Consider the following 21,570-nt stretch of genomic DNA (forward strand, 5'->3'; position numbering starts at 1 on the left):
ATGTCCAAGCTGTTTCAGCACACCTGCTTCAGATTTTTTAACTACACACTTTTTATCACCATACCTCTCTTTCAGTCTTTCATTACTTACTTTATCAAACCACCTCACACCACAAACATTTCATTTCCAACACATCCACCATCCTCCACTTAGCCTTATCGATACCCCAAGCCTCACGTCTGATGATATTGCTCAGACTACTTTACCTTCAAACATACCCATTTTTGCCCTCTCAGATAATGTTTTCTCTTTGCTCAGTGCTCCAAGAACCATATGACTCATTTTTGCTTCCATTGTTTCATTTACTGCCATGTCCACTCCCAGATATCTGAAGTATTTCACATTCTCCAAGTTTTCTCCATTCAGATACACACCCCAACTAATTCTCTCAACTCTGCCAAACCTAAAAACCTTGGTTTTCTTCATATTTACCCCCAAATTCCTTTCATATACTCTTCCAAACTTAGTGACCAATTTCTGCAGTTTCTCATTCAAATCTTCCACCAGTGCTGTATCATCAACAAAGAACAACTGACTCACTTCTCAGACTTTTTCATCCCCAGAGGCTGCATACTTACCTTGCTTTGCAAGGCATTTGCCTCCCTCATCACTCCACCCATAAACAAATTGAACAACCATGGTGACATTCCACAACCTTGCTACATGCCAGCCTTCACTTGGAACCATTCACTCTCCTCTTGTCCTTCTTGTGAACATGCCTTACACCCTTGATTAAAAACTCACTGCTTCTAGAAGCTTTCCTCCCACATGGTATATCCATAGGATCTTCCACAAGTCATCCGTATCAACCCCATCACATACTTTTATCAGATCCATAAATGTCATATACAAATCCACGTTTCTTTAAGTATTTCTTGCACATTCTTTAAAGTAAACACCTGATCCACAGATCCTCTGCCACTTCTTATAACACACTGCTCCTCTCTAGTCTGATGCTCTGTATATTCTTTCACCCTCTCAGTCAGTACCCTTCCATACAATTTAACTGGTACACTCAACAAACATATGCCTCCTTAATTTGAATACTCACATTTATCCACCTATCCTTGATACATTGCAATTATAAATGCAGTCTACCAATCCTCAGGTACCTCACCATGATCCATACATACAGTGAAAATTCTTAAAATCACGCAACAACACAGTCACCCCCTTTCTTGATAAATTCAACTAAAGTGCTATCCATTTCAACTGCCTTACCACATTTGATCTTATATAAGGCTTTCACCACTTCTTCTTTCTTCACCAAACCACTCACCATGACATTTTCTCTTAGCTTACCACCCTGACCAAAAAACCTTACATCTGCCACCATATCATCAAATACAATCAATAATGCTTTAAAATAGTGACTCCATCACTACCTGTTACTACTTATTCCTTTGCCCCTTCACCAATGTTCCCATTTGTTCTCTTGTTTTTCTCACATTATTAACTTCTACAAAGCATTTTAATCTTCATATAGTTGACTGATACTCGCTCACCGTAACTCTCATTTACCCTCTTTTTCAGCCCCATACCCCCTGCACCTTCCTCTTGACCCTCCCCCCCTTTTCTCTCTGTCTCTCTTTTCACTGTCCATATCCCAATCATTTGTACTCCATCCTTGTAAGTGCTACCTGAACACTTCTCTTTTCTCTTTCATTAGCAACTTTATATCTTCATCCCACCACTTCTAATCTGCCCACCTCCCACCTTTTGCATACCACATGCATCTCCCGCACATTCCAGCACTGCTTCCATAAATACCTCCTATCCTTCACTCACTTCCCTAGCTTCATTTACTGTAACTTTTGCTGTATTCATTCGTATTCATCATTTCCTGCATTACTGAGGTAATGTCAAGAACAGATGACTGAGCTTTATATATTATGTATTATCCTTGGGGATAGGGGAGAAAGAAGGCTGCCTACATATTCCCTGTGTTTTGTAGAATGTGACTAAAAGGGATGGGAGCAAGGAGCTGGAAATACTTCCCTCCTGTTTTTATTTTTCTAAAAGGAATGGAGAAGTAGGTCAAGTGAGGATTTTTCCCTCTAAGGTTCAGTCATTTGGGAAAGAGCGAGTATGTATGAAAAAGAAATGTATTGTTGAGAGCTAGAATATTTACCTGAGACTTATTCATGTTTATTCTAGCTAAGCTTCATCGTTTGTTTTCCTTCCAGTTTGCTGTATACAGTACGTATATTGCAACCCCACATTGTTCGGATTGATATATCAGCATGAAAAATGTTTATATTACTCTGTCATATCTGCTTTTTTCCATATGCTCTCAATAAGCCATATTTATGCAAATTTTATTATCCTTGGTGTATTCATGAGATTCATTAGTGTAATTAGCTTTTACCATTGAATTGTACAATCAGTTATACTGACTTCCATGGTTTACCTCTTGTTGCTTGTGTCATCTTATTATTAAAATACCAATTTTTTTTCTCTTGTTCTGGTCTTCTGTTTTTTCTATCATTTGTGCTGTTCATCCCACTAAATTTTTCTGATATGTTTGTGCATGGCTTTGTCCTTTCAAACATGTTTTTCCAATAAGAAAGGAGTTTTGATTTTTGGCGTTACTGTTATTATTTCCTCGCAAAAAGTGTTGTGATGAAAAGCATGGTTTATTCCACAGTCCTTCCTTTGCTTCAACATATTGTCTTGACCTCCATTGTTTTTTAACTTGTCTTCAGGCATATTTTGATTTCTTCAGCTCTGTTCAACATTTCTTTCATATTGATTTATCTATCTCCTTTTGTTATTATATCAGTTATTGCTTGATATGTCTTTTGCTTCATTTGCTATACTATACCTCCTGAACCCCACATTCTTAATGGCTGTAGTTAAGTAGATCAGTGTCTTCTCTTATACTTTTGATATTTTTCATTCTAATTGCATAATTATGAATGTATGAAATTAAATTTTGTTGCATCTTTATGTGTGAAAGATCCCAAAGTAATTCATATCCTTACATATCATAGTATGATCATTTCTAGAACAAGAGGGAAAGTGGGAGCAAAGCTGTGAGTCACTTTTTTTCTTCTAGTATTCCACTTTATTCTCAGGACCGGCAGGGTCGGTTGATGCGGCGAACAATTGCACGCTATGTGAATCTCTCCTTTGTCTTGACTCTCATTATGGTCACACCCAGGGCCAAGAAGCGCTTTCCCACCCTTGAACATTTGGTGGAAACAGGTATGTTTCTTAAGTCTGCTCCCCTTGTCCTTTAGAAGAGATGGGTAAGTTCTCAAGATGTGTTTTCCCTCATAGATCCCAAGGTAGAGACTGATGGATCACTTAAGTGGACTTTTCAGTCCTTGACTACCTGTGTTTGTTTCTCATTCTCGACTTCTTATTAGATGCATCACGATCATCTAGCCTTGGTTCCATATTTCAACCACCTGTTGCATATGGCTAGGTCCCTACACTGTAGGTGTAGTTTCCTATCCTTGACCATATGTTTTTGATAGGGATGCTCCCTTAGTTAAGGTGTAAGTAGTGAGGATACATAATTATGTCGTAAGTAATTACAATTTCCTCATCTGCCAGCTACTTTTTTGCAGGGCACTTGAGTTTGACTTGCATCCTACTGAGTTGAAAGTAGATGAATGGTATGAGTATTCATTGAAGTTTAATGGGCTGACCCTTATACTTTTACATATCTCAGTAACTTAGAATACATATCTTCCTGCAGGCCTGATGACAGCAAATGAAAAAAAAATATTCGAAAACCTGATGGAAAAAACACCTCACTCACTATATTACTTGCCTCTGGTGTGGGCAGGCACATTGGTCACTCGAGCAAGAAAAGAGGGCCGCATTAGGGATGACTTTGCTGTCAAAACGATAGTTGATGAGCTTAACAGTCTCAGAGGCAAGCTTGGAGGTCTTCTTAGCTATGACTGGATTAGCATCCCACTTGTTTACACCCAGGTCAGTGCCATAACCATCTGATTACCACAACTATATCAATGTTGCTTGTCTCCATGGAGAAGCTATGGGAATCAGCCACCAGATGTATTCTGCAGGTAGAAGTCATATGGGTTGGGATGAACTTAAATATCTTCGGAGAACAGTGGCTGCTAATGTATTTAATTTCCAACACATCCATCCTCCTCTGTATCTATAGCCCAAGCCTCGCAACCATATAATATTGTTGGAACTACTATTTCTTCAAAATACGCATTTTTGCCCATCGAGATACTGTTCGCTCTTTCCACACATTCTTCATCGGTCCCAGAGCCTTTTCATCTCCCCCACCTTATGAATCACTTCTGCTTTCATGGTTCAATTTGCTGCCAAGTCCACTCCCAGATATCTAAAACATGTCGCTTCCTCCAATTTTTCTCCATTCAGACTTATATCCCAACTAACTTGTCCCTCAACCCTGCTAAGCCTAATAACTCTGTTCTTATTCACATTTACCCTCAGCTTTCTCCTTTCGTACACTTTTCCAAACTCAGTCACCAACTTCTGCAGTTTCTCACTTGAATCAGCCACTAGTGTTTTATCATGGGTGAACAACAACTGACTTGCTTCCCAGGCTTTCTCATCCCCAGCAGACTGCATACTTGCCCCTCTTTCCAAAACCCTTGCTTTTACCTCCTGTGTATGTGAGAAATACTTAGAAAAACAGATGTATTTGTATGTAGCATTTATGGATCTGGAGAAGGCATATAATAGGGTTGATATAGATGCTTTATGGAAGGTATTAAGAGTATATGGTGTCGGAGGGAAGTTGCTTGAAGCAGTGAAAAGTTTTTACTAAGGATGTAAGGCTTGTGTACAAATAGGAAGAGGGGAAAGTGATTGGTTCCCAGTGAATGTCAGCTTGCGGCAGGGGTGCGGCAGGTTGTTTAATTTGTTTATGGATGGGGTGGTTAGGGAGGTGAATGCAAGGGTTTTGGAGAGAGGGGAAAATACGCAGCCTGTTATGGATGAGAGAGCTTGGGAAGTAAGTCAATTGTTGTTTGCTGATGATACAGCTCTAGTGGCTGATTTGGGTGAGAAACTGCAGAAGTTGGTGACTGAGTTTGGTAAAGTGTGTGAAAGAAGAAAGCTGAGAGTAAATATGAATAAGAGGTTCAGTAGGGTTGAGGGACAAGTTAATTGAGAGGTAAGTTTGAATGGAGAAAAACTGGAGGAAGTGAAGTGTTTTAGATATCTGGAAGTGAACTTCGCAGCGGATGGAATCGTGGAAGCGGAAGTGAATCATAGGGTGGGGGAGGGGGCGAAAGTTCTGGGAGTGTTGAAGAATGAGTGGAAGTCGAGAACATTATCTCAGAGAGCAAAAATGGGTATGTTTGAAGGAATAGTGGTTCCAACAATGTTATATGGTTGCGAGGCATGTGCTATGGATAGAATTGTGTGGAAGAGGGTGGATGTGCTGGAAATGAGATGTTTGAGAACAATATGTGGTGTGAGGTGGTTTGATCGAGTAAGTTATAATAGGGTAAGAGAGATGTGTGGTAATAAAAAGAGTGTGGTTGAGAGAGCTGAAGAGGGTGTGTTGATATGCTTTGGTCACATGGAGAGAATGAGTGAGGAAAAATTGACCAAGAGGATATATGTGTCAGAGGTGGAGGGAATGAGGAGAAGTGGGAGACCAAATTGGAGGCGGAAAGATGGAGTGAAAAAGGTTTTGAGTGATCGGGGCATGAACATGCAAGAGGGTGAAAGGCGTGCAAGGAAGAGAGTGAATTGGAATGATGTGATATACTGGGGTCGACGTGCTGTCAATGGATTGAACCAGGGCATATGAAGCGTCTGGGGTAAACCATGGAAAGTTTATTACATGTATGTGAGTAGGAAAGATGGTTGGTGGACATTATTGGATTACATATTAACTGATAGGTGTGTTAAAGAATGGCTTTTGGATGTAAATGTGCTTAAAGAGGCAGCTGTTGGGATGCCTTGTGGTGGCAAGGGTGAAAATTTGTAACAGTTTTCAGGAAAGAGGCAACAATATTGGTGAAAAATGTGAGTGGTTATTGTGTATGAGCTTGGAAAGGAGACTTAGATAAGAGATTATGTGCAGAATATCAAAAGGTGAGAGTAGATGAAGCAAGGGAAGTGGGGGAGGATTTGGGCTATTTCGGGAAGCAGTGCTTGCATGTGCAAGAAATGCTTGTGGCGTGCAAAAGGTGGGAGATGGGCAGATTAGAAAGAATAGTGAATTGTGTATTAAAGAAGTAAAATTGCTAGTGAAAGAGAAAAGAGAGGCATGTGGGTGGTACTTACAGGGAAGGAGTGCAAATGATTGGATGTATAAGAGAAAGCAGCTGGAGGTCAAGAGGAAGGTGCTGGGGTTGAAAAAGAGGGCAAATGAGAGTTAGGGTGAGCAAGTATCAGTAAACTTTTGGGAAAATGAAATGTTTTGGAAGAAGGATAGTAAAGTGAAAAATGAGAGGACAGATAGGAATGTCATTGAAGGGGGCAAAAGGGGAAGTTGTAATAGGTAGTGATGAAGTGAGGAGATGGAGTGAGTATTTTGAAGGACGGTTGGATATGTTTGATGATAGCATTGCAGATATAGGGTGTTTGGGTTGGAGTGGTATGAGAAGTGAAAGAATCACAAAAGAGTGGCTTGGTGAAGAGAGAAGAGGGTTTGAAAGCCTTCCTTGAGATTGAATGTTTTTGAGTAGCATAGAATTGATTTGTGATATCTTAATTTATGGTCATGTATGCAGTGTGCATGCTTACTTATTGGTCTTACTTCATAATACCTGTATTCAACCAAACAGAGGTGTAATGAATATGTTTACATTAGATGTCATGGTTTATGATTTGACTGACACAGGACATGGACCACATTTGTGAGGTGTTGTCTTGTCTGACTTTACAGGTAGTGAGTCTGGCAGTATATACCTTCTTCCTGTCAACTATTATGGGACGCCAATTCTTAGACCCATCTCAGAAATACTCCAAGAACAATGTTGACATGTACTTCCCCGTCTTCACCATGCTACAGTTCTTCTTCTACATGGGTTGGCTTAAGGTTGCTGAGAGTCTAGTCAACCCTTTTGGCGAGGATGATGATGACTTTGAAGTAAACTGGCTCATTGACAGGAATATTCAGGTGACTAAGAGAGAGAGAGAGAGAGAGAGAGAGAGAGAGAGAGAGAGAGAGAGAGCTTTTAAGTACAAGACAGTGTTCAAATTTTTTGCTTGAGGAAAAAATACATGCGTGAAGTCGTTTTTGATATGATGGATGGAGAGAGAGAGAGGTTCTGAGTTAAAGAAATATTGAAACTCATTTAACACATGGTGGCAAAGTATATGTATAGTGCATAGCATATGTATTGAAAACATGTATGCCATATATGTGAATAGGTCATGTATCAAGTGGGCATAATGTATGCTTAAAAAGTTTTTTATTGTTCCCATCATATTCTTAAGTTGCTGATGTCATCTAGATATCTTGTTCATTGTGTCTATTTTATTCAGTTGTCTTCTCAGCAGATGTGAGTTTTGAGTTATGTACTTGTTTTAGGGAATACCATTGATTGTTACTTTGATTCCTTCTGTATTGTTTGCTCCAGTATAATTGAGGAAACAGTGTTTAAGGTAATGAAGTATGCAAATTAAGTGCAGACCAATAGAATACCTCTGTTAGGATGCCTAGTTTTTCAAAGGTTTCTACCACTGACATAAAGCTCTGTTAGGGTGGCTAGTATATCAGAGGTTCTTCCAATAGCTTGTAAAATGTAAAAGATTCTACTAGATATCATTTCAGCTCCACCACAGAAATATATTTTCCTATCTTTCCAGAATAATGACAAAAATTTTTTAAATCTTGAAAATTTTGTGTGAATGGAAGATAGAATGTTTAATTTGAAAAAAGACATTTTATTTGATGGTTGTGAATTGGCCTCATAATTTTATTTTTCGATAAACGTTCAGTGTGCTGATGATATCCTCCAAGCATCACTGATTTTTTCTCAGTTCCAGATACCTCCTCATGTTTACACCCCTTAGTTCCCATTTTTATGCTTTACTCTCTCTTTCTTTCCCTCCTTTCATCCTGACTAAATACATTTTTCTGTTCTTACTTTTTGCATTCATTTTTTTCATGTTGATGAAGTTCTTCACATTACAATCACTCCTTTCATAATTTCAAACTTCATTCTGACGTTTTCATACTCTTACTCTATTCTGTTCATATGAAATATAGACCCATAGTTTGCACTTGCTCTAATTATGTAACTGCAAACCCATTTGTCAGTCTTGAACATCATTATAGGTTGAATCATACCTTCCAAGAACAAGCACCAAGTCTCTTTCAGACTCATAATTTAATTTCTATGAACCTTCTTCTCTACCTTTCATCAGCTATACAAATTATATATGAATTGGATTTTTAGTGGGAGTCCTTGCTCATTCAGTTTTTGAAGAGCCTTTCATAGCATGTGAATTTTAATGTTAATATTTTCTCCATTTTACTGATCATCAACAGATAAGTCAGACTAGGTCCATTCATAGAAGGAATTTATTGTACTTTTACCTTTATACCACTGAACCCCATTGCTTTTCACAAACTATTCTCTTCAAGTTTTTTCACACCCTCAGAAGCATTAAGGATATATAGTATTCTCTGTGAACTGTTGGCATAACTGCTTGTCTTGGTGACCTCCCAGATATCTCTGATTAATGTAATCTTGTCACTGACCCTGTAGTTGATTGTGATTTATACATGTCCTTGCAGATGTAATTTATCCTCACACTTGTTACTTATCTTTACAGTGTAATTGAGTCCTCTGCTCATGTTGCTGACACATACATGTATAATTGAGATCTTAACTCCTCATTGCCTTGCATGTCATGTGATTTCCTACTCACTAGAAACTCTTATTGTTTTGTTGATACCCACGGTTTGTCAGTGAATCTCTTCAGGTGTTTTTATCTCCTACATCTTTCACTCACCTACTACGCCTCTCACAGACCTAATAGTGTTTTGACCCTCCATAACTGTGAATTTCTGCTGATGTTTGTGGTTTTGAATACTTTTATCACTGACTCCTTTCAGTTGTAAGAAGCCCTTTAAATGATACCCATCTGCTGTTTGCTCCTGCCTCTGATGTTGTTGCCCCTCCAGTTATCATTAACCTTTTCCTTTCCCAGGTGTCATACTTGATTGTGGATGAGATGCACAATGAGCACCCAGAGCTGACACAAGACCTGTACTGGGATGAGGTGTTCCCCCAGGAGCTGCCATACACTGTGGCTTCAGAGCAATTCCGCCGGGATCCACCCATGGGCAGTACTGCCAACATCCAGATCCCAGAGGCAGAGCAGGAGTTTCTGCCCATACTGGATGAAGAACCTGAGACTGAGGTCAGTTTGAGGTTCAGGAATTAAGGATAATAGAGTTGTCTCTGAGTTGGGTGGCTGATGTGTGAGTGGTCATTTTGCAGTCATAGGTATAAAGTATAAATTATAGGATAGGTATAAAGTGGTTTTACTCAATAAAAGTTGCTGGATTTAATGTTAAATGTGAAATGGTGATGGTGTGTCATGGGAAGCAGTGTGCTATAAGGCATCATTGCTAAATATCAGATAGTAATGATTTGAATCTGAGATGATGATTATCTGTGTTGCATGAGATGGTGCTTAGGCTAGTAATGTAATGATACCAATGCTGAGAGTGAAATGGTGTTGCAAAGTAAGAGACTGTGGTGGAAGTTTAGGAAATATGATGACTGAGGATGATATAAGGCATGAGACAAATTGATCTTGTAAGGCATAACAGTGTAAGAGAGAGGTGTTGTAGTAAGTGCTGATTATGCTGAGCAAGGTGTGCTGAAATGATCTGTGCAAAGGGAGAGGATGAGTGAAGACTGACTGACTAAAAGAGTATCTAGGAGTCAGAAGTGGAGGGAGGAAGTGGGAGTTAAAGATCAAGAAGGAGGTGGAAGGATGGAATGAAGGAGACTTTGAGGTGTCAGGGCTTGAACATTCAAGATGGTGAATGGACACAGGCTCTTTTCATTTTGTATTTTGGAAGGATAGTTGCGCTTATCACTTCTCTTTGATGCATATGGGTTAGAAGTGTTATACTTATGTGACTGGGGCTCCATCTTTTAACCTTTCATATTACAGGATGAGCATCCTTAATCTGAAAATTCAAAATCTGAAACTTTTTGAAAAGTGACATGACATTATATAAGTGGAAAATTCTGCACCTGACCTCATTTGCCCATGCTGGGCTCTGATGCTCTGTTGGCGATGGTTTGTTACAAACCAGTGACACCGTCAGACCAACATGCATTACTCCTTGTGTTTTTTGCTTATTCTTTACTCTGTGTGAACTAAGTATAAGAAAATGATTGCATATCAGTAGCATATAAATTCAGAGTTAGGAATGAAGACGATGCCAAACAACCACTGATTGTTCACATGGGCGGCTGACATTGTGACGCCTTAGCTTTCTGATGGTTGTGTTACACGAACTTTGTTTCATGTGCAGAATTATTAGAAATATTATATACATTACCTTCAGGCTATGTGTACAAGTTGTATATGAAGCATAAATGGATTTTGTGATTAGACTTGAGGTCCCATCCTGGGAAAGATATCTCATTATCTATTATCCATTATGACGAATGTGGAAAACAGGATTGTATGGAAACTTATGGGTTAGTGCTGAGACATACCTCGATATTTCGACTGTTCATCAGTCTTCCTCAGAAGATACTGATTCCAGCATTCGGCAGGACTGTGTCCCCCAGCAAGTGATGGTCCTCCAGTTGGATGCCTCAGCGTGTCGTTTCTGCTGCCCCCACCTGTTCACATTGATCTCCACTCCCTAATGTGATCAGCAGATGAACCCAGACCTTGTGGTAATGTTTTTAATCCCTTCCTCTAGGTAAGCTCTCACACTATCACTAAGCGGTTGATGCCAAGGCAACTACAAGCAGGTGACAAACTATTTTGTGATTGTGTGAGAGCTTATTTAAAGGAAGGGATTAAAAACAACATTAACACAAGGTCTGGGTTCATCTGATGGTCATGTCAGGCAGTGGAGATTGCTATGAATGGGTGGAGGCAGTAGGACAAGCAATCGAATCAGTGAAAGACACACCAAGGCACCTGATTGGGTGACCATCACTTGCTGGGGAACACAGTCCCGCCAAATGCAGGAATCAGTATCTTTTGAGGAAGACTGTTGAATAGTCGAAACGTTGAGGTATGTCTCAGTTCTAACCCACTTGTTTCTGTACCATCCTGTTTTCCACATAACACATTATATGAAAATATTCCAAAATCAAAAAAATCCAAAATCCGAAACACTCTAGTCCCAGGCATTTCGGATAAGGTATACTCAACCTGTTTATGATAAAGCCTTGAATTTTCCACTGCTACCCACATTTACTTCACCTTTGTTTAGCATGTTCTAAGTCTTCTACCTTTATGTTGCTGATGAAATGTTCTTGGTGTCCCTCACAAAACTTTACTTGCCCAGCTTCATAGATCCTATTATTTTAGAGCCCCATTTGATTCCAAAGAATTGTTCTGTGTTATTGTTGCCCCAAGGGAAGTTGTCTCTCCATATTCTCTTTTTCTCCATTGTAGACTGATCAAGGGCCATTTCCACCCTATATATAATTGCATTCAATTTTGGGAGTTGGGCACTGAATTATGAATCACAGTCTAAGATTCTGGTGTTTGAGTATGGAATCATTCTCATTCCATTCCATTGGACCCTCTCCAGATGTACTAGGTTTTTCTTCATTTGAGGGAGAGGTGGTGGTGGTGGTATGGCAAGTGTAAATCAGAGGTTAAAATTGTGCTGGTAACAGCGAGTCTGAGGCAGAGGCAGTGGTTTTGCTATTGTGAAGTGTGAGGTGTAGTTAGATGTGTTGAGTGTGAGGTTATGTTACATATTGATGGGTGATGGAGATGAGTTGAAATACAAATATTAGTTGTAACTGTTTGACTCGAAAGAAGAATCATCTGTTGAGTACATGTAAATGACGAGCTTGAAGAAGGATTTTCTCAGATAACTTGGCTCAAAATCCATGGTGCTGCCTGCTGAAAATAGGTCATCTCAGTATTTTTTTTATTTTTCATAGGAAGTCCATGACAAAGGCAGCCATGGCCTTTTCATCAAGCGTCTAGATTCTGTACGCTCCATAGGTTCATCTGCACCATCTGCCAGGAAGAGTTCCTTCCTGTCCATACTACATAACCGGTTGTTGCGGGGTGGAGAGCGAAGGAGCAGTATAGGTTAGTGCATCAACCTTTTGTACATGAATATTAATGTCATTCTGCCTGAAGTCAAGCCTTTATTTCTCTTGCAGTATGGCATGGTTCTGAAGGACACAGTCCTGAATCTTCTTACACAGATATATATCTGAATCCCTTTGGTTACAGGTATTGTCTTGAGATTTGAGATTTGTTTCTGTTGTTGGAGTTCATCCTGCCTGCAGAAGGGTGCAGTTCTGACATCTATTAGGAAGGTAAGATTCCAATTCCTATGCTGACGAGTATAGGTCTGAAAACTCACGTTGGGCTACAGTTTTTCATATTTCTGCAGAAAGCTACAGTCTTGAATCACTTAGCATGGTACGTTAGTCAGCATATTGCTACTTTTCAGTAGGTGAGGCCGAGGAACACCCAGTCTTACTACTGTGCTGTTAACTTTTTCAGTTGGTGATGCTATGGAGAACCCAGTTTCATAGCCGCCACTACAGCATGTCGTAATTTGGAATTACCACACAGGGAGCATGCTTTCCAGACATGGTCACCCAGGTGATGTTGCTGTGCTGCTGTGAGAATTTCTCATTTCCTGCTGATGACTGACCAAGAAATGTCCTAAGTCTGCCAATTGCACAAAAAGACTGCATGTTTTGGCTCAGAAGTTTATAGAAATTGAAGGGCTAAAATTAGAATGGTTCATGGATTTTTTCCTGTACCACCAGAAAATTATAAGGTAGGGAAGTTCTGTAGGGTCTTGTTGTAGATAGGGAGCTGCGGTTTTGGGGCATTACACATGAAAACTAAAGAATTGGAGTGGATGTGGCCTATTTTCGTCTGTTCTAGTCCTGTATCAGCCTTATGTCATCGTATGTCACAATTATCATACACCATGGTATGCATGGTATGTTATATCATCATATAGAATCACCTCACCATTAACACATCTCATACCATGTTGGATCAGTGCCATCTCTTCTTATTCCTACAATGTCCTCCTCCTCCTTGCAGGAAGCCAGTCATCCATCCAAAGATCACGAACCAGGGAGCTGAGCAGGTGTCCTTCACACATCTCTGGCACTTCACACAACTCAGCTTACAATAGGAACAACACCAGCATCTCTTTCCAGGTACTCCATATGGTGATTTGATTTACATGTAGGTTATGAAATCTTTGTCTTTGTCATGATGTTCAGTCATTGTCTTGTGACTGTTGAGTTAGTATTAATGGGAATGTTGTGACAATTAGTAGTGTTACAGGTAGAACTGAAGTGCAGCCTTTTAGTAACCTCAATTTGGTCTGAAATGCAGCTTTTTAGTAACCTTAATTTGGTATCAGCATTGTTGTTTACAAACGAATTTGCTAATGTATACAAATCATTGTAACGTAGACAGGAAGCCAATATCACCAAATCGTAGCCCATCACATCTTCAACTTGTGTCATTTTCGAGGTCTAAACCCTTTTTGTTTTTGGTATTTACAGAATTTAAAACTAAAAGACCTTTAGTCAATAACTATCTCATTTCTTTGGTACTTCAGACTAGTAGATAGTAAATCATTACATCTTTAACAGGATAGTGATATCTTCAACATGTCAGAAGAATCATTGACCAACACGGGTAGAAGGGAGGAGTGTGTCAATCATAGGCTACAACCCAGGCATACTGGTGCCTCTGCTCATGATGATGATGATGCCATTCTTATCAAGATTAAAAGACGTGATAGAGATGGTAGATATCAGTACAAGTACTTGAGTATATTTGTAAAATGTTTTCTGAGAAAGCACATTATTTACAAAAGCTCTTGTGAAGAGAGGTAACACAGTGGTTTATTTGCTTACTGATATAATTATAGCATCAGTGTGTAGACTGTAATATGTAACCTGAACTATATTGTTATAGTTTTTCCATATGATTAATTTTTGTTGAAGAGTTTACACTATGATAGGTGCTTCTGCTTATGATGGAAATTAAACAAGAGAAATTGGTGTGTATTGTAATTCATCAGTCATTATCTTTGACTGGCACAATCTGTAAAACATTGTAAAAGATTAGGAGACAAATGGATGATTTGTTACACAGGAGACACTCTAAGTGAGACAGTATAGGTTCACAGGCAGGAGGTCATTCCAAACAAATCTGGATTTTTGTGACAGAATGAGCATGGGCACAGACAACAGAGATGGTTTGGTAGAATGTATGTTTTTAGACTGCTAGAAAGCCTTTGAGACTGTTCCTCACAAGAGATTGATTTAGAAATTGAAGCCACAGGCAGGCAAAGAACGAAACTCCTGCAATGAATTTAAGATTAGAGAAGTGGAAGAGAACAAAGGACATGGCAGAGGTACTTAGTTATGTTAGGTAAGAGTAAATAGTGAAGACCCACAGGGTTAAGGCCTAAGCTCCTTCTGGTTTATATTCATGACTAGCCACCAGGATTGGACTTGTACCTTAACATATTTGCCGGTGATGCTGTAGTTATGAGAGATTGGGAGTGTCAAGGATTGTGAGAACCTCCAGAGAGACTTTGACAGATCCAAGACTGATTAGATACTTGGCTAAGGAAGTTCGACTTAAAGTAGAATAAGAATGGGACAAGGTGAAAGGAGCTCTCTTTATACTTGTAATCTTGCATCTATGTACTTATAAAGGAGACCAAAGGATTGATGAAATGGAAAGCATGCATACAAAACATCACACCAGGGGGATTGATAAGGAGACAAATTATATGCTAGCTAATATCAAAATTGCCTCCAAATACATAGAAAAGAAGTTTAGAGAAATATTAATTGCATCTATAAGACCCAAACTAGAGTATGCAGTACCAGTATCCAAAGACTGTCAAGAATAACTCTACTTGAAGTAGAGGAGCTGAGCTATAGGAATTGTAACAGGAAAGGAGGAGATGAGAGACATGAGAACAATGGATAAGTTGTTAGACTTTTGATTTAATTTTATACCTGTAAGACCAACTTTAAGTGGCCCATGCAGCTTCATGGTTGCCATAGCAGGAAAATGATGGACTCCTTTAGTGTGGGAAGTTCCTTAGATGAGTTTGTATTTTTTTCACTGACAATGATACAACCACACCAAAGGTTACTTAAAACTCATGTAACCTCATATAGGGGAAATCTGGTAACAGCGATGAATAGACTTGAGTTACATGTAGTATAGTTCTTCAAAATTGGAAATACCATTTAGATGAGAAGGCATGCATGGAAACTGCCTAAAAAACAAAATGCAAAAGATATGAAGAAATACATCTGTTGCAGTTTAGTTGTAGATGCTTGAACAAGTTATTGGGGGAAACATTAAATTCAGACAGCATAGATAAGTTGAAAAGCCTGTGTTGAAAAGGAAAATTTAAGAGATGGGTATTTCTTATAGATTTCCTTCAAAGTATTGCATAAATGGGTAATAATAACTTGGTAACCACCTGACATGATTTTGTAAGATTATTACAGTTTTTTCGTCTTGTTGCATGCACTTGGCTTTTTCTCATGCTTGTCTGTTGTAACGATTCTTGTGTCTGCAGATCAGGAGATGAGGACCTCCTTAGATGATCTCATGAGGGATCCTTCACAAGACATGGAAGTTGAGCCACACCTTGAGGCAGGCTATACTTGCCATGCCCCTGCACGAAAACTTGTCTCACAGGTATACCCAAACAGACAATATATATATATATATATATATATATATATATATCCCTGGGGATAGGGGAGAAAGAATACTTCCCACGTATTCCCTGCGTGTCGTAGAAGAAGGGAAGGGAGCGGGGGGCTGGAAATCCTCCCCTCTCAATTTTTTTTTCTTTTTTATTTTCCAAAAGAAGGAACAGAGAAGGGGGCCTGGTGAGGATATTCCCTAAAAGGCCCAGTCCTCTGTTCTTAACGCTACCTCGCTAATGCGGGAAATGGCGAATAGTATGAAAGAAAGAAAGAAAAGATATATATATATATATATATATATATATATATATATATATATATATATATATATATATATATATATATATGCCCTGGTTCAATCCATTGACAGCATGTCGACCCCAGTATATCACATCGTTCCAATTCACTCTATTCCTTGCACGCCTTTCACCCTCCTGCATGTTCAGGCCCTGATTACTCAAAATCTTTTTCACTCCATCTTTCCACCTCCAATTTAGTCTCCTACTTCTTGTTCCCTCGACCTCTGACACATATATCCTCTTGGCCAATCTTTCCTCACTCATTCTGTCCATCTGACCAAACCATTTCTGCTCTCTCAACCACACTCTTTTTATTACCACACATCTCTCTTACCCTATTATTACTTACTCGATCAAACCATCTCACACCACATATTGTCCTCAAACATCTCATTTCCAGCACATCCACCCTCCTCCGCACAACTCTATCTATAGCTCATGCCTCCCAACCATCTAACATTGTTAGAACCACTATTCCTTCAAACATACCCATTTTTGCTTTCCAAGATAATGTTCTCGACTTCCACACTTCCTGGAGCTTTCACCCCCTCCCCCACCCTATTATGATTCACTTCCGCTTCCATGGATCCATCCACTGCCAAATCCACTCCCAGATATCTAAAATACTTCACTTCCTCCAGTTTTTCTCCATTCAAACTTACCTCCCAATTGACTTGTCCCTTTCATATATATATATATATATATATATATATATATATATATATATATATATATATATATATATATATATGTTTACCAAAGGCCACATTCATTCACACTCAGTCTCTTGCTGTCGTGTGTAACCGAAACCACAGCTCCCTTTCCACATCCAAGCCCCACAAACTTTCCATGGTTTACCCCTGACACTTCACATGCCCTGTTCAATCCATTGACTGCACGTTGACCCCAGTATACCACATCGTTCCAATTCACTCTATTCCTTGCATGCCTTTCACCCTCCTGTATGTTCAGGCCCCAATCGCAGAAAATCTTTTTAACGCCATCCTTCCACCTCCAATTTGGTCTCCTGCTTCTCCTTATTCCCTCTATCTATGACACATATATCCTCTATGTCAATCTTTCCTCACTCATTCTCTTCATATGTCCAAATCATTTCAACATACCCTTTTTTGCTCTCTCAGCCACATTATATTTCTACACATCTCTCCTACCCTTTCATTACTTACTAGATCAAACCACCTTACACCACATGTTATCCAGAGACATTTCATTTCCAACACATCCACCCTCCTCTGTACACCCTATCCATAGCCCATGCCTCACAACCATAAAATATTGTTGGAACTACTATTCCTTCAAACATACCCATTTTGCTCTCTGCAGTAACCTTCTCTCCTTCCGCACATTCTTCATCACTCCCAAAACCTTCGCCTCCTCCCCCACCCTGTGACTCACTTCCGCTTCCATGGTTCCATTCGCTGCTAAGTCCACTCCCAGATATCTATATATATATATGGAGAGAATGTGAGGAAAGGATGACAAAGAGGATTTATGTTGTAGAAGTGGAGTGAACAAGGAGAATAGGGAAACCAAATTGGAGATGGAAGGGATAGAGGGAAAAAGATTTTGAGCGATCAGGGCCTGAACACGCATGAGGGTGAAAGGCATGCACGGAATAGAGTGAATTTGAATGATATGGTATACTGGGGTCAATGTGCTGTCAGTGGACTGAACCATGGCCTGTGAAATGTCCAGGGTAAACCAAGGAAAGGCCTGTTGGGTCTGGATGTGAATAGGGAGCCATGGTTTTGGGGCATTTCACATGACAACTTGAGTATGAATATGAGTGGATATGGCCTTCCTTTGTTTCCTGGCACTGCCTTACTGTCATTGGGGGTCTGTTGATTAAGTATAAAAGAGAAGAAAAAATGTATACATATTATTTTTTTTTTTTTCTTTCATGCATTTGTGCTGTTTCATGCTGGGCTGGATGGCTTTGGGAATGGATGCTGGTGAACAAGTATGAATACACATGTTTATGTTTATATATGTGAGTATATGCCCGTGTATATATGTATGTGTAAGTGAGTGGATGTGGCCTTTCTTTGTCTGTTTTCTGGCACTGCCTTGCTTATATGGGAAATGGTGATCAAATATGAAAGAAAATTTTTTAGTACATGTTCACCATTTTCTGCATAAGAGAGGTAGCCTTAAGAACAGATGACTGAGTCTAAGAGGGAAAATTCCTCACTTGGCTCCTTACTCCTTTCTTTTGCGAAGTAATACAGGAAGAGAGGATTTCCTGCTACCCATTTTCCCCCCTCTTAGTCATCTTCTACAACATGCAGGGAATACATTGGCAATATTCTTTCTTCCCTGACCTTAGGGATATGCGTGTGTGTGTATTATTTCTTTCATATACGTTCACTATTTCTCATGTGAGCCAGGTAGCATCAAGATCAGTTGACTGAGCCTTAGAAGAAAAAAGGATACTACCCACATATCTCCAGACTCTGAACAGAAGGTTGAGCCAAGCAGCTGTGTAGGTTATGGACTGGCTATCCAGTGGAGGATTAGAAAATGAGACCATGCAATCATTTGTTACAATGATAAGTGCAGAACAAAATTGTTGTCTACAAAGGAGTCTGACATTAAAACCACACAAGGATATTCGCAGATGTATTTAGAAATTCTTAAGTTTTATTATCAAGTGTGTTCACATTGCTATGTTTCTTCTTTAAGGGAGTAGTTTATCCATGGGTATGAATGATCATACTCAAAGGCTGAATATCACACACAAGGGATAGTATACTTTAGGATGTAGGTTACTCAAGGGTTAAAGTTATATCATGAATATAGAAATATTTTACTCACGGTGTTAAACTAGATTATTCAGTAAAAAATACTTCCTCTGAAAGTTGGAAACTTCTTAAACAAGTGACTGAATGATTTTTCTTTTGGATTTTTCATGGAGATGAATTCCTCAACAGCCTGTCATTATTCTTCCTAGGTATCAAGGATGAACGAGTGGGATGACAGCAACAACAAATTGAATGAGATGAAGTGTGTTGGCAGCCACTGTTCCATTCGGACCTCCATCTTCCAGGATCCTGAAAGTGCTCTTCTGGAAGACAGTGGTGGTGATCAGATAGACCACAGCATCTGTGATTTCTTGGACAAGCAAGAGTGTGACCAAAGGCCTGAAGGTGAATTATGGTCATTCATGATTTATCTGAAGGAAGAAGTGCATGTCCTCTCAAAAGAGGGTTGGGTAGTTGGCTGTATTCCTATATCTCTTGAGAAGGATAGCTTGACTTCACCTTTCAGAAGGGATAGAAGTTTTTCTCTGCATGAATAAAGTAGTCATTAACTTTCTGTAAATGTCCATTATTTCTTTTTTAGAAAATTATAGTCTGGTTAGTTTTGTTTACTACTGGAATCACTACTACAGGAAGAATGTTCTTTCAGCATTCATTGGATGTTAATCTTTAGGCTGAGGAGTATGTGAAACAAGAGTCATGGTAAAAGATAAGAGGTTATGAAAGCATTATGTGAGATGATATGTTGCAAGGCAGCTAGAATGGTTGATATTAGAGTTGAATTTCTTAAGAAATTGTTGATGAGGTAGTTAGGATTATCAGTATATGTATGGATCATGTTGAGGTACCTGAGGATTGGAAAAATGCCTGTTTAGCACCATTGTATAAAGGCAAGGGTGATAAAGGTGAATGTTCTAATTTCAGAGGCATAAATGTGTTGAGTGTACCTGGTAAGTTGCATGGGAGAGTTGTGATTGAAAGGGTGGTAGCATGTATAGAATATTGGATTACAGACGAACAATGTGGTTTGAAGAGTGGAAGAGGATGTGTAGATTAGGTGTTTCTTTTGAAGAACATATGTGAAAACTGAAAACATAAATAAACAGAAGGATTTATATGTGGCATTTATGGATTTGGAGAAAGCATATGATAGGGTTGACAGAGATGTTTTGTATATGATGTGAAGAATATATTGTCTGGGATGGAAGCTATAAGAAACAGTGAGGATCTTTTAATCATGGAAGTAATGTGTGTGTGTGTGTGTGTGAGTAGATTGAGAGGAGTATAAGTGCTTTCAGATGAAGATGTGTTGGAAATGAAATGTTTGAGGACATTGGGGTGTGAGGTGATTTGATTGAGTAATGAAAGGGTAAGAGAGATGAGTGGTAATAAAAAGTGTGGTTGAGAGAACAGAAGAGGGTGTGTTGAAATGGTTTGGACATATGGAACAAACGAGTGAGGAATGGTTGACAAAGAGGATATATGTGTCAAAGGTGGAGGGAACAAGGAGAAGCTGGAGACCAAATTGGAGGTGGAAGGATGGAAAGAAAAAGATTTTGAGCGATTGGGGCCTGAACATACAGGAGGGTAAGAAGTGTGCAAGGAATAAAGTAAATTGGAATAATGTGGTGTACTGTGGTCGATGTGCTGTCAGTGGACTGAATCAGAGCATGTGAAATGTTTGGGGTAAACCATAGATAGGTCTGTGGGGCTTGGATTTGGATAGGGAGCTGTTGGTTGCTGTGCAATACACATGACTGTTAGAGAATGAGTGTAAGGGGATGTGACCTCTTTTTTGTGTTTCCTGGTGCTACCTCACTGACACATGTAAATATAAAGACTGACAGACAGACATATAGATGGATGGGTTGATAGATAGATGGATATGATGAGATATTTTTTGATGAATTAACTATAATCTGCTTACAGGTGCTTCCACCAGCCTTATGGCAGACATGTCTGATGCTGATGACACCTTGGTTTTGCCAGAGGAAAAGAGCATGTGAGTATTGAGAAGGAGAAATGGACCCTACTATTGCTGATCAATAGTGAAGACATGTGAAAGTAACACGATTTCCTTGCAGAGAGTTTAATGCTAGTTGCATGATCTCTTGAAATTTAGTTCTGATATGTTTAGTGATGTCAGAGCCACTGGCATGTCCTAGATCATCTCTTGATAAGATATATATTGAAGGTTTTTGAATTTTCTGCTGACTTCAGACTTTCGGCAGATTAATTTTCCAGTAGGTAAGAGGTAGTTGGTGATTTATTGGTCCTTTGCACAAGTTATGTTGTTACTTGCACTGTCATAAGTCTGCTCTTTGAAGCAGAACTTGAGTCAGATTGAAGATTACCTATCACCTGTTTTATTTGTTATTTTTCACAAAATAAGGCTCACCTGGTACAGTATACCACATAATATGTTCTACACCCTAATACATCATACATCTAACATACTTTCCTATATACACTTTACTGTAATAATCACTCAGATATATATTTCATGCAAGGGGATTACATAAATCTCATTCTACCTCTTAACACTTTAACACTCACTGTGCATTGCTTCTTGACTCACTCACTCATGTGTTTTGTATCTTAATACACTGCTTA

The 21,570-nt window shown here is 39.2% G+C and overlaps 1 protein-coding gene across 9 annotated transcripts in view; it reads left to right on the plus strand.

Moving 5' to 3' along the window:
* Positions 1-21,570, plus strand: part of LOC139748271 (bestrophin-4-like) — a 37,800-nt gene that overhangs the window by 13,345 nt on the left and 2,885 nt on the right. For 8 of the 9 annotated variants that reach the window (XM_071661239.1, XM_071661235.1, XM_071661236.1 and 5 more), the window contains 10 exons: positions 3,078-3,207; positions 3,707-3,945; positions 6,857-7,090; positions 9,133-9,345; positions 12,084-12,237; positions 13,219-13,337; positions 13,782-13,938; positions 15,743-15,864; positions 19,149-19,344; positions 20,887-20,959. In XM_071661239.1, the coding sequence (XP_071517340.1) occupies positions 3,078-3,207; positions 3,707-3,945; positions 6,857-7,090; positions 9,133-9,345; positions 12,084-12,237; positions 13,219-13,337; positions 13,782-13,938; positions 15,743-15,864; positions 19,149-19,344; positions 20,887-20,959 (1,637 nt within the window). The remainder of the gene's footprint in view (positions 1-3,077; positions 3,208-3,706; positions 3,946-6,856; positions 7,091-9,132; positions 9,346-12,083; positions 12,238-13,218; positions 13,338-13,781; positions 13,939-15,742; positions 15,865-19,148; positions 19,345-20,886; positions 20,960-21,570) is intronic. The other variant, XM_071661240.1, reaches the window with a different exon arrangement.

The sequence above is a fragment of the Panulirus ornatus genome, chromosome 73 (assembly GCF_036320965.1).
Source record: "Panulirus ornatus isolate Po-2019 chromosome 73, ASM3632096v1, whole genome shotgun sequence".
In the NCBI taxonomy this organism is placed as follows: Eukaryota; Metazoa; Arthropoda; class Malacostraca; order Decapoda; family Palinuridae; genus Panulirus; species Panulirus ornatus.